The 18,379-nt window shown below is 36.8% G+C and overlaps 1 protein-coding gene across 10 annotated transcripts in view; it reads left to right on the plus strand.

Annotated features, from left to right (window-relative positions):
• Positions 1 to 18,379, plus strand: part of INPP4B (inositol polyphosphate-4-phosphatase type II B) — a 759,315-nt gene that overhangs the window by 673,631 nt on the left and 67,305 nt on the right. For all 10 annotated transcript variants that reach the window (XM_042935411.1, XM_042935413.1, XM_042935409.1 and 7 more), the window contains 5 exons: positions 699 to 871; positions 1,717 to 1,840; positions 2,959 to 3,076; positions 7,915 to 8,055; positions 12,243 to 12,340. In XM_042935411.1, coding sequence (XP_042791345.1) covers positions 699 to 871; positions 1,717 to 1,840; positions 2,959 to 3,076; positions 7,915 to 8,055; positions 12,243 to 12,340 — 654 coding nt within the window. The remainder of the gene's footprint in view (positions 1 to 698; positions 872 to 1,716; positions 1,841 to 2,958; positions 3,077 to 7,914; positions 8,056 to 12,242; positions 12,341 to 18,379) is intronic.

Raw genomic sequence — 18,379 nt, forward strand, 5'->3', positions numbered from 1 at the left:
ATTGTTCAGTTCACCTGGGACTCACGACTGCGAGTGAGGATGTTCTGAGAGGTGAGACTGGACAAGTAGCAGAGATCAGATAATGCAGGGTCTTTTATGCTTTTGGACTTTATTCTGAATTCTTTAGTGTTTTTAAAATGTTTAAAGTAGGCAGTGAGGGAGTGAGGGATGGGATGGAATTGAAACTGATTAGAAAGTCCCCTCCAGTGACACTGTTGAAAAGCGTTCAAATAGGATGTGATCAGAGGGAGAGGGAAGTGACTGATCCAGAGAAGATTGAGAAATGATGAAGGCAGAGGGCAAGGGGTAAGTGAATGTCTGGTGGGTTATTACAGTGGTAGAACTATTCAATGTCCCAACAAATGTGAAAACTATAGAAGAAGAAGTCCAGGAAAATTTGTTTCCAGCATAGAAAGAGTCTGATGGCCTCATCCACTAGGATCCAGGCAGTACAGACTGGAGGTGAGTAGGGTGGAGAGGAGTTATACTGTAAATATATTCAATACACCCAGCAGAGAGATCCAACATGTGGCTTGTTATTGACATCTGGATTTCAGAGGAGATATTTGTATCGGAGTTCTTCTAATCATTGTGAATCCTTAATGATATGTGTAACTTGACTGTAGAATAGTAAATTGGTTCTATTCTCCAAGACCTTCACCTATCCTGCTGTTCTTACACCCCCTTCCTCCCCACAGAGGACTGGTATGAACAATTGTATCCCCTCATCCTTACCCTGAAGGACTGCATGGGAGAAGTGGTGAACCGAGCCAAGCAGTCCTTGACATTCGTGCTCCTTCAGGAACTTGCATACAGCTTGCCCCAGTGCTTGATGCTGACTCTAAGAAGGGACATCGTCTTCAGCCAAGCGGTAGATGCCTCTTTTTGTTGTGAGCACAGTGCAATGCTGGGTGGCTAAATGTTATCCTTGGTGACAGAAGAGGTCTTCTTTTGGTAGTTTCATTTTTAAAGAGATTCTTTACTTAAATTTTTGGTATGAGGTTTTCTTGTTCATAATAAACACGAACTGAATGGAAACAGCTTATGAGATCTTAAGTATTTATTTCTGCAAAGAGAAGGCCAAGTCTCTGAATTGTACATTCTGTTTCATGGCGCAGACAGTCCGTGAAGAACAGGTTGCCCATCCTGTCATGGTATTACTCCCTGGGGTCTCCACACAGTACAGGCTGGAAGGAAAGGGGTGGCTGCCTTCCACAGCAGGTGGCAGCTGGGGCTGGCAAAAGGGATCTGTTTGCAACCTCCCTTTTATTTATACAGCTCCCTAAGGAATCCCAGGACAAGGCCTCATAATGATCTTTTTGTTTGGTTTGCTTATAAAATAAGTTTGCAGGGAAGTAATGCTTAAAGGCAGGGTTTGGCAGGACCACTTTCTTTGCCTACCCCCAGCCCTGTCTCATGACACCAAGGCTGGTCTCCATCACAGTAGCTGTCCTGGGGGCCTTTCTTCTCCCTTCCGCCTCCACACCTACAACTGAGTTTTATAGACATTCATATGGAGGAAAGGAGACAGAAGCCTCTCTTTCTAAACATTCCAGGCAAAGGGAATATTTTAACCCAACTGTCCGTGTCTTCCACTATTTCATGGATGTTTCACATACTTGAAAATTTTTAATTAAATCTGTGATGCCTCAAAAATCTTAAATATTTTTCAATTAAAGTTTGCTGACCCAAATGTCTTCAATGACTTTTTTTTAGCTTGCTGGATTGGTTTGTGGTTTTATCATCAAATTACATACAAGTTTGCATGACCCTGGCTTCCTGCAGCAGCTTCACACAGTGGGGTTGATAGTGCAATATGAAGGACTGCTAAGTACATACAGTGAGTATTGCTTTGGTACATGTTAAAATCGTATTCTTATTCATAAGGATAGTTGATCCATAGATTCTGCAGTAAAACTTAAAAATGAGAAATAAACATTTATGACATCAGGCATTACAGAAATAATGTAACTTTCTGTTCTGTGCATTCATTCACCTTGTAACTGTACTCTTATCCTCATTATGTTTTGAAAATGGAATTATAGATTATTTCATAGTGGAGTCCTGAACAACCATCTGGCTTTTTTAATATAAAAGGCTCTTTGCCAACAGAGTTTCAAGGACTGGATTTTTAAAGTCCCAACTCTCTAATGTCTGGAACTGCACTATTCAATACATAGCCTGGTGTGGCTATTGAGCACTTGAAACGTGTCTAGTCCAAATCAATATGTACTAGACAGGCACACCAGATTTCCAAGACTAGTAAAAACTAGTTTTATATTAATAATTAATAATTTTATATTGATTTATAACTAAATGATACATTGGGTATATTGGGTTAGAGTAAAATATATTATTAATATTAATTTCACCTTTGTAAATCTTACTCTTTTAAAAACGTGACCCCCAGGAAATTTAAAATTATATATGTGGCCTGCATTATATTTGAATTGGATAGTGTTGATCTGGACTCTAACTCAATTTCCTCCTTCTTAGGCTTTCTTTGTTAGTGTGCTGAGAAATAAAACTAGTATGAGCCTGGGTCAGTAGTCTAAAATTCAAACATCTCTATTATTTCTAGAAAAATCAAATATCAAGTCTAAAATTCAAACATCTCTATTATTTCTAGAAAAATCAAATATCAGTCCTGCCAATGGAAAGAGATCTGCATGATCCTCTGTTTCATAAAGGAGTTAAAACTTTCCGATAGCCTTCCACCAAATGTACACATTCTTCTTTCCCTCAAAGGGTACTTGGACTGCTGGAGTCCACTGAAATGGTTTTTATTTCACTGGTGAAAGCCTTCAGCCTCTGAGGAAAAGTGTTTAGAATAAATTCACTGCACTCAGAAACTCATTCACTAAAATGCTAGAACAAATCCCAGCAGGGAGGTGTAATACCAAATGACATTTTCTTCAAATAGTATATTTGTAACAATGCTCCTTCTCCCTTGTGTAGGTGATGAAATCGGAATGCTAGAGGACATGGCTGTTGGCATTTCAGATTTGAAGAAAGTTGCATTTAAAATAATTGAAGCCAAGTCCAATGATGTCTTGCCAGTTATAACAGGAAGGCGGTAAGTGGTGCCTATTTCCTTGAGACCAAGCTTTGTTAGATATTTGTGTTAACTCCTGACAAAGGAGCCAAGGAGAATTAAGGTTTGGTTGGGAAACTTTTCTCTTGTTCTTTTTTCCTTTTTTGTGCAAAATAAGTTCGGGGATGTAAGAGGGGAAGATCTTGAAAAACTCTCAGAAGTCTCATGAATGTTTATTAATTGTCCGGTAGTGAGGTGAGCCTGGAAGTGTCCCTCCAGGAAATATGAGGAATTCAAAAGAATAGCAGGCATCAGAAGGGCATTTTCTCTTTATTGCTATCTATTCCAAAGCTCTAGATGTTTTTACTTTTGCTGGAATCATTTGGTTAATAGCATCATAATTCCTAAAATGACTTTTTATTAAATTCTGTTGAAAGCAGCAACATTTTAGAAAGGATATATTTCTGTGTCATGGGGCATATACCGCCATTTTTCTTAATTATTTTTGACGATTCACTCACAGACTCAAATTTCTGAGAATGGTTTTAAATAAATAGCTTTGAAGGTCAGTGTATGATGGGCAAAATATCAGAAATAGTTAAGAAAAATGATGATGTGTGGAATAGACCTCCAACAGAAGAATTATATCCTTTGGTAAGTCATTTCAGTTGGGGTCCACCAGATTGTAACCATTTGGAAATTAGCACTTTTACATGCTGCATGAGGATATTTGAAATTTGAAACATTCTTAGATCACAAGGAAAAATATGAACATACTAAAGAGAAGGCCCTTTTCATACTGGAGAGAGATGGAGAAGAAAGTAGGTAGAAAAGTTCAAACTAAACTTGCTTTCTTGGGGCACCTGGGTGGCTCAGTCAGTTAAGCACCTTACTCTTGATCCGAGCTCAGGTCATGATCTCATGGTTCTTAAGTTCAAGCCCTGCATCGGGCTCTGCACTGATAGTGTGGAGCCTGCTTGAGATTCTGCCTCTCCTTCTCTCTTCCCCTGCCCACTTGTGTGTGCTCTCTATTTCTCTCTCAAAATAAGTAAACATAAAAAAAAGTTAACTAACCTTGCTTTCTTGTCTATAGTCAATATATAATAGTTATTTTAAACTTTGTATGAAGGATGCTCAGAGATACGTGATTGAATGAAAGGTGACTATTGTTCATACACACATCTGGAAAACAGTACCACTCTATATTACTATGGAGATTATTATCAAAAGTGGGAAACTGATACTTCTATCACAATTAATATGGAAAGCTTACCAGGCCATTTGGTATAGGCAGAGTATAGACGCTTTTTCTGAGGGAATGTGCAGGCTGTGCCTAAATTCAAAAGTTACAAAACAGATGTCAGTGGAACTCTTAGAACAGCAAAGTGAGCAACTTGGCAAATCCTCTCTCCTAACATCAGCACTGCAATTGGACAGAATTGTCTACAACAACCATCTTGAGACTAAGGAAATAAATGTGCACACAAACTCAGAAATACTTATTGATGAAAAACTAGTGGACATTGGTTAAGACCATTGGTGTCTGTTGGCTCTCTTGCCTGGAGTTGCTCCCATCCAAGCCAGCTGGGCAGCTGGGTCAGCACAGTTTTACTGCGGTGACACAATCCGAGAAGACCAGTGGTTTCACTACTACAGGGGGCTGACTTTATCTGGACTGGAGAGCAGAAAAAAGCACACTCCTGAAAAGTGGTTGGAAGCAGTGGTGACACACATAACGATGTCATTCACAATAACGTCAAAAAATAATTACGTTGCACCAAATTTAACAAAGTACTCTAAGAATTGTATACAGAACACACAAAATCGTGCTTAGAGAAATTAATAAGACCCAATAAACAGAAAAGACAGTCCGTGTTCCCAGATTAGGATACTCAGTATTGTTTCAATGGCAATTCTCCACAAATTGATCTATAGATTCAGTCCAATTGCTGTCTAAATCCCAGTAGTCTTTTGTTCAGAAATTGGCAAGCTAAACCTAAAATTTGTATGGAAATGCAAAGGAACCAAATTCCAAAAACGATTTTGCAAAAGAAGGACAAAAGAAGACTTACACTTTCTGATTTCAAGACTTAATATGAAACCACAATAATCAAGACTTTGTGGTACTGGAATAAGTATACACATCTAGATCAATGGAACAGAATTTAGAGCCCAGATGTAAACTGTTCAGTTGATTTTTGACAAAAGTGCCAAAGCCATTCAATGGAGAATGGAGGGTCTTTTCAAAAAATGTGCTGTGACAATTGGTTATCCATATGCAGAAAAAATAATTTAGAACCCAATTTACGTCACACAAAAGTTATCTCATAATGGATCATAGGTCTAAATGTAGGAGCTAAAACTATTTGTAAAACTATTTGAGAAAATATTTCTAAGTTGGGTTCAGGAAGAGTTCTTAGATAGGACCCCAAATTGTAGATTCATAAAATAAACAATTTGATAGATAGAATTTAATCAAAATTATAAACTTTTAAGGATCAAAAATATCACTAAGTAAATGAAAAGACAAGCCACAGATTGGGAGACAATATATACAAATCATATATCTGATAAAAGACTTGCATCCAGAATGTATAAAGATTCTTACAACTCAATAATTATGAGAAAAAATCCTAATTTAAAAATGGGCAAACAGTTTGAATAGATTTTTTGCCAGGTAAGATATGTGAGTGGTTTATATGCATATGGAAACATATTCAATATCATTAGTCATTAGGAGAATGCAAATTAAAGCCCCAAGTGGATACCGCTTCACTCATAGTGGAAACCATCATAATAAAAAATCAGACAATGACAAGTGTTCACAAGGATGTGAGAAACCTGGAACCCTCATACATTGCTGATGGGCATATAAAGTTGTGCTGCCACTTTGGAAACAGTTTGGCAGTTTCTTAAAAAGTTGAACCTAAAATTACTATATGACTTTTAGGTATATACCAAAGAGAAAATGAAACCATATGTCCACACAACAGCTAATGCATGAATGTTGATAGCAGCATTATTCACAATAGTCCAAATCATGAAGTAATCCAAGTATCCGTCAACTTGTGAGTACATAGACAAAATGTGGTATATCTATACAATAGAATGCTATAAAAAGGAATAAAAAGGAATAATCTACTGATACGTGCTACGACATAATAACTTCAAAGTCATTATGCTAAATGAAAATGCTAGACACAAAAGACTATATATTACATAATTCTGTTTATATGAAATATGTAAAAAAGTAAAATCTGCAGAGACAGGAAATAGATCAGTGGTTTCCTGGGGCCGACAGTGGGATTGGGGTTTGAATGCAAATGGTCATTTGCATTCAAGGGAGGGATTTGTTTAAGGTGATGGAAATGTTCTGAAACTGGATTATAGTCAGGACTGCACAACTCTATAAATTTGCTAAAACTCTGAACTCTGCACTTACAATGCATGAGTTTATGTCAGTTATATTTGATTCAAGCTGACAAAAAGTTACCATAAAATACTATATAATGTTTCACCTTCAGTGCACCTTTACACATGGACTCACTCATTAATACTTCTCATATTCTGAAATAAATAAACATCAGCCCTCTGTTAGCCAGGCTATTGTAAAGGGCACTGAGAGCATTTTTAAAAAGAAAAATAGGGGTGCCTGGGTGGCTCAGTCGGTTAAGCGTCCGACTTCGGCTCAGGTCATGATCTCACTGTCTGTGAGTTCAAGCCCCGCGTCGGGCTCTGTGCTGGCAGCTCAGAGCCTGGAGCCTGTTTCAGATTCTGTGTCTCCCTCTCTCTCTCTGACCCTCCCCCGTTCATGCTCTGTCTCTCTCTGTCTCAAAAATAAATAAACATTAAAAAAAATTTAAAAAAAATTAAAAAAAAAAAAAAAAGAAAAAGAATGTGGCCATTCATCTGCGGCTAGTGCTAACATCCCTGCTTGCCAGATTGGGGGTATGTCCTGGTTGTCTGGTTTGAAGCTCAGGTAAGAAGCAAGTCTCAGAGTCAATCATCCAAAGTATGTGTCAGTATTGTTCTATTTTAGAAAACTAAAAATATCCTCATAAAGAGACTCACTAATTGTCCTGTGCTTCTTTTCCCAATACATGTATTGCGATCCCAGCACTATATATAGTTCCAGAAACACATGGATTTTCATAAACTCTGAACAAAACTCTCTATATTTTAATACTCAATTCACACTGCATCAGAAGATGTCAAGTTTAAAAATGCACAAGCAGCTATTCTTGTTGACCATATTCTGTGAATCCTAATTTAAATTTTCCACACCAAACAGTAGGGGTAATTTTTAATGGAAATTTCCAGTGAAAAACCACTCCTGTGATGTGCTAATGTTGCAAAACTGATCAGGAACCCCCAAAGGTTACATCTTAAATAATGAAACAGTTACATTCCCATCAAGCCATCCCAAGGAGGGAGGTTCATCAATAATAATAATAATCAAGCCATGCTAAGTAATGCCTTAAGTGATTGGGCTTATTAGTTTCACTATATTGAAAAATCCATCATTAAATTACTTTCCTTATTCTTGAGACTGACTGGGTTTTAAAAATAATTAAATCAAGAAGATAAATATTGAGTCTCTTATGCGCATGGCCCTGGTGTACAAATGAACTAAACATTCTTCCTTTCCTAAAGGATCTCAAACTAATGGAGAAAAATAAAAAATGAAAATAACTCTTTATGCCAAGTAATTTAATAGTGAAGTGAATGAAATGATTGTTGAATGAATTAATAACGGAAAATAAGCAGATAGCAGCCAGAAACCTAAATCAGCTCTATGTTCCAACTGTTTTATTGTTTCTTTCCAATAAAACTGAATGAAATGAACAATGCTCCTTCTCTTTGCCCTCCGCTTTCTTTAGTGAACATTATGTGGTAGAGGTGAAGCTTCCAGCGAGAATGTTTGAGGCCCTGCCCCTGCAGATTAAAGAAGGGCAATTGCTTCATGTGCATCCAGTACTTTTTAATGTTGGAATCAATGAACAACAAACTCTTGCTGAGAGGTAAGCTTCAAGTGTAAGATCAGTACTACACATGTTTTTTAATTGTTATGGGTATGCTGAACAATTCCATACGCTTCTGTGCACAGAACACAGAACTCAGAAAGACTCATGGCAAACGTTCTCCCTTTTTATCACTACCAAGTTATTTGAGATAGCAAGGGCAAATATTCACATTTAAGGATCCCTGGCCCACATTAAATTTAAATGTGGCAAAGGAATGAGGAAAATATTGATGCCAATACCAAATTATTTACAGGGATTAACTTTCTTCATGTTTCCAAGTACAGTGTGTGTATCCAATTTGAGAAGTTTTACGTTTGGGGGGTTGGGGGTGCCTGGGTGGTTCAGTCGATTGAGCATATGACTTCGACTCAGGTCATGATCTCATGGCTCGTGAGTTCGAGCCCCATGTGAGGCTCTGTGCTGACAGCTCAGAACCTGGAGCCTGCTTCAGATTTTGTGTCTCCCTCTTTCTCTGCCTCTCCCACACTCACATTCTTTCTCATTCTCCTTCAAAAATAAGCATTTAAAAAAAAAGTTTTTGTGTTTGGGGTGCCTGGGTGGCTCCTTGGTTAGACGACCAACTCTTGATTTGGAATCAGGTCATGATCTCACGGGTTTGTGTGATTGAGCCCTGTGTTGGGCTCCTGCACTGACAATGCAGAGTCTGCTTGGGATTCTCTCTGTCTCTCTCTCTCTCTGCCCTTGTCCTCCTTGCATACTCTGTCTCTCCAAATAAATAAATAAATAAATAAATAAATAAATAAATAAATATTTAAAAAAAAAAAAGAAGTTTTATGTTCATACGTATTTCAACAATGTAAACTCAGCTAATTTTGTCAAACTTCTCTGGACCTGAAACACAGTCTATTATTCCCTTTTGTTTTGTTTACTAAAATAGCTGTTATTGGGCAAGGTTAGCACATCTTTTCATAATAAATTGCTTAGTCAAACAACAGATGATTATACATAGTGCCATGAGTTAGTGTCAAAAACATTTTTGTGAGAAAGAATAGGAATTACTTTTGCATATTACATGATTCACATGTAGAGATTATTGAAAATGTGGATATGAGTTAAAGTTCATAGAACACATTTTTAAAAGATTTTAGAGAAATAAGTCACCATCTTGGCTATGAGGCCTGGCTGGAGAGGTTCCCCTACAGGCAGAACTTCTGGAAAATTTGATAGTCTTTCATATTTAAAATGCTTTCTTATCCATAATTCACTCTCCAAATGGCTCCTTCCCCCATAGGTATCAGTTTAAAAGTCCCTAGCATATTCTTGGCCATGACTTGATATGTAAGTGTTAAACCTTTCCAATGGCTTTTACTAAATTAAAAATGCCACTGCATTTATAGTACTCCTGAATTTTTCAATGATAGTCAAGGTGCCAGTTTTTATCTATTATTTTCCAATGATTTTTCCTTCTCTCCCTCTTATCCAAAAGATATTTCCTGAACAGCATAGGTTTTCATAATTCTCACTTGTCAGTTACAAAATTAGGTGGCAGCTTTGTATTTCATGTTTAATTTCAAACTGTACAGAAGCCATTAATCTCTTTTCTTATACTATGCATAAATCAGAATATATTTGTATTCACTGTGCTGTACAAGTTTTCTTTGATAATTGAGCACTTTTGCAAATAAGTACCTGAAGTCAGATTATATTCCAGTCATTGGTATATATGTGCCTCACAGCAAGTTCAGTGGTTGAGATGAATGATATTTATGAACGTAAATTACACAATTTGGGTGGGAAAAACAAAACAGCACTCTAAATTAATTATCTCTTTTGGTACACTAAACTACAGAGTGTCTGCGGTTTGAATTAGTAAGTTAAGACCTGTGAATGTCATCTTGAGAGATGTGGAAGTCCCATGTACAGACTTTCAAGGAATAGTGAGCATTGTATTTTCAAGCCCTCTACATTCGGTTAATTTGCATCATTTATGTCACCGTGACTATCTCAGTTTTTAGTTACTTTATTTTAAAAAGCCCCTTACCTTCTTTGTGGCGCCCATGTGGCTCAGTTGGTTAAGCATCCAACTTTGGCTCAGGTCATGATCTCATGGTTCGTGAGTTCGAGCTCCACATCAGGCTGTGTGCTGACAGCTTACAGCCTGGACCCTGCTTTGGATTCTGTGTTTCCCTCTTTCTCTGTCCCTCCCCCACTTGTGCTCGCTCTTGCTCGCTCTCTCTCTCCCTCTCTCTCAAAAATAAATAAACATCAAAAAATAAAATGTCCCTTCCCTTTCTTCTCTCTTATCGATCTTGCATATTTTATGTGCGTGTGCACACACGTGCACCATGCACACATACACTTTTTTCATATCTGGAAGCTGTAAAAACACATAAGACTTGAAAAGGAGACAAATGACAAAGTATAGAAAAACTTGAAGAGAAGCAGGAAGGCTGACACTTAGACATCAACCAATTACTAATTTAAGTCAATCACTCCATCTCTGTTCTCTGAGTCTTATTTCTCTGATTCTGAATTTTGAGCTTTACCAGGCAACATCTACAAGTTAGTCATGCTATGTAATCCAGGTTCAATACTTTACGAACTATTTACCCATTGCCAACTTGTATGTTATGTGTATCCATTCTTAATTAAATAAGTACTAATTACTCTGGCCTACACAACAAAATCCTTCAGACTGGGCAGCTTACACAACAGAAATGTATATCTCACTTGTATATCTCATTTGTATATCAAAGGTATATCTCAAATGTATAGCCTCATTCCAGAGGCTGAGAATTCCAAGATCAAGGTTCTAGCCAACTTGGCTTCTGGTGAGAAGTCTCTCTAACTTTCTCTCTGTGTGCTCCCTTGACCTCTTTTGTGTGCACAGAGAGAGACGGTGAGCTGACAGGTGTCTCTCTTTGCAAGGACACACCAATCCTATTAGATTAGGGCCCCCACCTCATTTGACTTTAATTACTTCCTTAGAATCTCCATTTCCAAACACAGCTACTGGGGTTTAGGGGCTTCAAAATATGATTTTGGGGGGGAAGACACAAACATTAAGTCCATAACAATAGTATTTATCCAGCAAGGATGATATTTTTTTAATACCAGTTGATTATAATGTATGAAAAAGTTAGAAGAGTGTATTTCAATGTTTAAGAGAAGCTCTCCTATATATTTTCCTTCATCTATATTCTTATTCTCCAACTTTAACTCAGCATAGATATTGAGCATTGACCTTCTACCAGGCACTACTCTGCCAAGCTAAGGGACACAGGGAACATGCAATGTGACAAGAAAAACGGATATGATCCTTGTCCGAAAAGAACTTACCATCCAGTAAGGAAGCCAGGTCAACAAGTAATACATTACAGTTTGACTCATGCAATAAGCAAAGATGTGGAAGGGGCAGGAATAGTGGAGGAAAGAAAGTGATTCACAGATGGGAGGGGAATACATGTGGAAGGTTTCATGGGATACATGAGCCTAAAGCCTGAAGGATGAATTGATCAAACAGACAAGGAAGATAAAAAAATTCTAGTTAGAGGGAGAATAACATGTGGAGAGTTTCAAAGGTATCAAAATGCTGCCGATGAGGGAGAAGAGTGTAACTACATTCCTGTGAGGGTTTTTGGAAGGTTTTGTGGAGAAGTTAGATGCTAAACTAAGGGGGTTGGACTTTGTCCTTATAGGGGGAGAAGAGGCAGTGAAGTTTAGTGAGCTGATATGAAGAACAGGTATTAGACTCACTTCTCCAACATTGTGTTTATTGCACATGCAGCTCTGGGCATATAGTCAAAGTTAAACAGATATCTGTCGAATGAATGAATGATCCGACCGTGATGTAAAGGAGAGACTGGAAGGGAAGGAGATTGAAGACATAGCATTGGGTTATTTGGGAAGCTGTATACCCAGTCTAGAGTGGATGTAATCAAATGCCTACTATACAATTACAGTGTTAAGGAAAAAGAAGGAAAGACTGCCAGAGATGTGAAATGATCAATGAATACTGGATGGGGTGGAGAAAAGAGAGGAAATCCAGAAGAGTGCCTAGATTTTAATATGAGTTAATGGCAGAATACTGGGGATATGTTTAATTCTAAACAAAAGGAGGAGGTGGTTTTAGTCTGGCATCTATTTAAAAATAACAGGTTAAAAAATGTTACTTTCAGGAGCATCTTTATAACCCATAACTGTTTTCTTTGTTCTATTTGTAGGTTTGGAGATGTCTCCTTGCAGGAAAGTATTAATCAGGAAAATTTTGAACTTCTAAAAGAATATTACACAATATTTATGGAAAAGATGCCTCCTGATTGTAAGTATACCAGCTTTAGAAAGCAACAATAATAATTTCTTGATTATAAATTTTCAGGACAGGTCAAACAAAGAGGTCAATGGGGGAAAGACACATGGGGTAAGGATGGGAGAGCAACTTTGAGATTATCTGAATCAAAAAGACTGATTGCCAAGGTGGGATGACCGTCACCTGCCTCACTGCCTTGATTGCACTCTTGATGTCCTGCTGCTCATGCTAGGACATTAATTTTAGTGCCACTGGAAGATACCAAAAATCTAAAATAAGGAACTTATAGTTAGAAATCTCAATTGAGTCTACGAAAAAGTTTGTATAATTCTTAACCATGTAAAAGGGTTTAATGAATAATTAACTTTTTGATTTATAATCTATATCAGATATATCACACATATACAAGGAGAAAATCAGATAGAATACAAGTTATACAAGTAATAAAAAGTGATATGAAGTAAGGAACTAATTTATTGAATAGAATTATTGCAATTTTTATGTGAAACTGTTAAAGCATCCAAGCCTATAGAAATGTATCTTACACTTCAGCATGTTTTTTATTATTCAATTCTGCAGTTCTTTTCCCCACAAAAGTAAGCACACAACATTTGAGCAGTTCAAAACCAGAGAATCAGAAATGTAGTTGGAGTTCATCAATAAGTGATATAAATGTGTGGTAATATTGAGATATTTACAATGATAAGAAATTAGGTTTTAATAAAGTAGAAAATTATTTTAGTATTTTTAACCAAAAGCTATAATGAAAGTCTATTATCAAATCACTGGCAATTTTTTCACTGCTCTGTATTCTCATACTTTATCTAAAATACCGTTGGTGGCAGTGTTAGGACTTTTCATAACCCAGTGAATCTTGCATCAAAATATTACAATGGCATATGCAAGTTCAAGTGTGGATAGTTAAAAAATTTCACCTGCAGTTTTTATATTATTTTATTTCACATAAAATATTATTTTTATGCCAAAATGAAATTAAATGCAGGGAAACTTTTTGGCAGCCAGTGTTCTTGTGAATTCTAAATTTAATTACTTAAAGTTAATAATATAAACAAAACTATTTTGCATTAGTAATTCATGAAAAATGGCTTATTTTAACTTGGATGTGGGTAGATAATTTTTATACAAGTTATCTAAATTTGGAATTCTCAGAATTCTTTTTTTTTTAATGTTTGTTTATTTATTTTGAGAGAGCACAAGAGAGCACAAGTGAGGGACACGGAGAGAGAAAGAAAGAGAGGGAATCCCAGGCAGGCTCCACACTGTCAGCATAGAGCCTGACTTGGGATTTGATCCCAGAACCGTGAGATCATGACCTGAGCTGAAATCAAGAGTCAGAAGGTTAACCTACTGAACCACCCAAGCACCCCTGGAATTCCCAGAATTCTTATAACTTATTTTCTATTTCTATCAGTTCTTTCAAAGTGTGATCACAGGACCAGCAGAATCAACATCACCTAGGAACCTGTTGGCAATGCAAATTCCCAAGTCTCTCTACAGAACTATTGAGTTTTCCCTATAATCTGTGTGTTAATAAACATTTTAGGTTATTTTTAATTGATACTAATATTTGTGAACCAAGGATATGTCCTCATTACTTAAAATATATTTAAAAGTAGGTTGTTGGCAAAGTCTATAAGGGGCTTCAATACTATACATAAAATAATTATGTCACCTTAAAAATATGTATAAGTCATTGTTGAAATATGTACAAGTCATGAGTAAATTATTGTCTGAGACACAAAATTAAAAAAAAAAATCCCTACATTGAAGTCATTTAAACTCTTCATGGGAACAGAAGTTTAAAAAGTTTGAAAACATAAGACCTCATGTAGTATACTAATTAAATATAACTAAGTATATTTGAAACTTGTAAATATATTTCTTCCTTGAAAACATGGTGGACTTTTGCATCAAACCAATTATATTTCATTAGCTAGGCAGTTGTCTTAACATAGTGAATGTTTCCTGATATTTTGTTTTCTATTATGTCAACATACTTTTGAGACAACCTGTCACAGATTTGGCACAGAATTTTGTGATATGACTTTGGTTGTTTTCCATAACAAAAGTCCAAATCTGATCTATGCACTATACTGACATATGTAGGGTTGTTCCTTATGCAGAAAAGTTGTAACTCAAAGCATCATTTGAGTTATACTCCATTCAAGAAAGAAACTATAAAGCTTTATTAACAGTGTAAATAGAGGTTAGGCTGTTTGTAAAGGAGGAAAAGAATTACCATGCTGAATCGTACCCATAATCCATATAATCTATTATTTCTCTTTCACAGTAAAATTAAGGATAATTTCTGTCAGTGTTAAAAGGATGAGTTAATCCTGTAAACCATTGCTTTCACTTACTAATCCATTTTGGATGTGCTATCCATTCATTAACCCCATTTATTTTATGATTTATTAATTAAATGGTTGAATTCTACATTATTCTACATGTTTAAAAAAAAATTCCCTTTCTTCCAAAGGAATTTTTTTTTACCTTAAGGGATGTCTTTTGTGATATTGGGATTGAATGAATAAATCTATTTCAACCGATGGAGAAATACACATATATGATAGGAGACTATCCATTAAGTACAAGAAAAGAAGGATTAAAGAACCCACAAAATATGGAGAAATTGTTCAAGTTTGAGGGGCTTCAAGCATCACTGTAGTTAAATGAGAAGGATTTTAGGCAGGATAAGGTAAACAAGAATAACAAATGTGTTGATGAAGAAAAAAGAGGGACTAAAGAGAAGCTGTTTGATTTGGTGGTTATGAGCATTGATGACATTGCATGGAGCCATTTACATAAAAACATGGAGTGGAACCACATCTAAGGCATTTAAGAAGAGAACTCGTACAAGTGGACAACCAGAGCGAAAGCTACCCTCCTAAGAAGGTCTATAGTGACTACAAAGAATGAAAAAATAAGCTGAAAGCAACAGAATCAAGGAAGAGGGGTTTTCTCCCTTATTTCTCTTTAGTTTCATTTTCCAAGAGACATGAAAATTGTAAAGACATGTGGAAAGTATAGGACAGTTGCAAGGGGCTAAGGATCGGCTCTGGACACTGCATAGGGGCTCTACAAAAGGTTGCAACGGTCAAACCCCTAGAACTAGCCAGAAAGCCCTTGAGGGACCCAGAGAGAGCAGAAGATTATGCCTCCCATACAATACAGAGATAGAACATTACTCAGGAGGAAAAAAGTAGTATTCTGGGTTTTAGAAAAAGAAATCTGCCATGCCTGGCTACAGCCCATATAACACCTGAAGAAATTCAATAAAAGGTCACCCGTGACTGTTTAAGATTGGTGCTCTGAGTGTCGAAGGTTTGGAAGGAGGCCAAAGTGTAGTTTAGGTCTGCTGGTCCACCACTGTCTGTCACGTCTCCAGGCTCCTTTGGTAGTTTCAGAGGGAAAAGGCTTGAAAAGAGATTTTGTTCACAAGCACTTTACTAACTGTAAAAACCAGATCAGTCATGGTTTTCCCTGATATGCTGTCAAATTCTTTTAACATAATTATGAAAATGTAATTCTTTAACTATAACGTTTAAAATCTGTGCATGAGTGTCAAGCACTCTGAGGTTTACTTTTGCTGAGCTAAGATTTAGTTAACCGGCTGCAATTTATTTAGACCAAAATATTTTCGTGTACTTTGAACTTACATTTTCAGTTAACATTTTACATTTTTTAGTATTTTGATTTATCTTATCTCTCCTTTAAAAAATAAATCAGTGGGTGGGGTGCCTGGGTGGCTCGGTGGGTTAAGCCTCCAACTCTTGATTTCAGCTCAGGTCTCATGGTTCATGAGTTTGAGACCTACATCAGGCTCTGTGCACTGAAGCCTGTTTGGGATTCTCTCTCTCTGCTCCTCCCACACTTTCTCTCTCTCCCTCACTCTCTCAAAAATAAATAAATAAACTTTAAAAAGTGGGGGGCACCTGGGTGGCTCAGTCAGATAAGCATCTAGCTTCTGCTCAGGTCATGATCTCACGGTTCATGAGTTCAAGACCCACATAGGTTTTGCTGCTGTCAGCACAGAGCCTGCTTCAGATCCTCTGTCTCCCTCTCTGTCTCTCTGCCCCTCCCCCATTCTCTCTCTCTCTTAAAAATAAATAAATACTAAAAAATAAATAAAATAAAAAATAGATCAATGGAGCAAAACTGGGTCAGTTAAGAATAAAATCAGAAAGAAAATTATAATGTTAAAACTCAAAATGTGAAATATATAAAAAGTAACAGGACTCCATTAGGATAAGAAAATCTACACATGAAAGGATTTCCCAGAAGCAGATGAAAAAGAAAGCTTAACTGTGAATAAAATGTTGAATATCTAAAATCTACTTTTGTTAGGCCAGAAAATGGATCACGTGACTCTTCATATCTAATAACTTGTCTTTTGAAAACATTGTCATACAGCCATTGAAAGTTCAGCAAGGTTTTTCAAAGATAAGATAGAACTCTCTAGTAAATCAAGATACTTTTTCTAGAACAAATATATGGTAATAGTTCCCTGAGTAAAATTATTGGATTCTGTTTCTCTAAGAAATGGAAAACAAACAAAACAAAACAGAGCTACCAAGGTATCGTTCATAATTGTACTTTATGTAATATAAACTTACAAATGGATATATCAGACTATTGCTAAGAAACAGACAACTAGTTACAGCATTTATAACACATACTATGCTCTGGGAGAAATCAGTCCTAGGTCTTGCCAAGATTTTGTAGCTGATCACACTGTTGGACTTTCCACATGGTTCAATGCCATAGAATGTGGGAGAACAGTGGCTGGCACACATACTAACACATACCTTGTGTTACAAATGGATAAAATCACTGAGGAGCAGCAGATACACCAGTTCTTGGAATATCGTGCATATATCAGAGAGAAAAATTGCACCGCATTTGCTCTGTGTATTAATGAAAATTAAGGCTACTTAAATGGCTATTTCCTTCAGTTAGTAATTCTAGTATGAGCTGTGGTCGCAGTCCAGAAAGTGTGTGATAGAATCAATAGTGACAGCATCAACTATGTGTGCCTCAGAGATGGGCAATGCTCCATAAACAAAATAAGGTGCATTTAAATATCACCTTTAGGGGCGCCTGGGTGGCTCAGTCGGTTAAGCGTCCGACTTCGGCTCAGGTCACGATCTCGCAGTATGTGAGTTCGAGCCCTGCGTCAGGCTCTGTGCTGACAGCTCAGAGCCTGGAGCCTGTTTCAGATTCTGTGTCTCCCTCTCTCTCTGACCCTCCCCCGTTCATGCTCTGTCTCTCTCTGTCTCAAAAATAAATAAACGTTAAAAAAAATTTAAAAAAATAAAATAAAAAAAATAAATATCACCTTTATCTAAGTAAATATCTACTTACTGTTTGTATACTTAAAATTGGAGCCCACGTGTGTTGACACTTGTAACATGGCTCACCGCTTTCACAAGTCTAAACGTGCTGCCTTTACTCTCTCAGAACAAGCTATAGTGGGGGTTTCTGGCCCCTGCTTTTCAGAGCCCTCTACCCTCGGACTAGCACCCATGCTGATCCTGGCTAACCAGACCTCAGCAGGCTCTGGAAATAACCTGAACTTATAAAATAAGAAATGAAATCAGGCAGATATCTTAAAAGACATTAACAAACACACACAGACATGCAGTTGCACACACACACAAATACACACACTCACACTCATGTACACACCCCATTAAATGTCTTCCGACAATCTGAGTTTTTCCCTTTAGCAAAGGGACTTTCTGATACAGGTTAAATATTTCCCAAGTTTTAAAGTAAATTTCTAAATGATTAACTTTTTCTCCACATATAATAATTCTAGATCTCCTCTGAATGATTTACATTAATATATATATTATATTTATATATATGATATGATTATATATGTTGTATGTGTATGATATATACTTGTTCTGAACATTAGGATGGCCCTTCAACGTTACAAAACAGTGACATCAAAGGCTAGTGTTTTATTCTGTCAACTAAGGTTCAGCCATGGGTGACAAAAAATACCATAAGACCCTTCCCCCA

Source organism: Panthera leo, chromosome B1 (assembly GCF_018350215.1).
Source record: "Panthera leo isolate Ple1 chromosome B1, P.leo_Ple1_pat1.1, whole genome shotgun sequence".
Taxonomy (NCBI): domain Eukaryota; kingdom Metazoa; phylum Chordata; class Mammalia; order Carnivora; family Felidae; genus Panthera; species Panthera leo.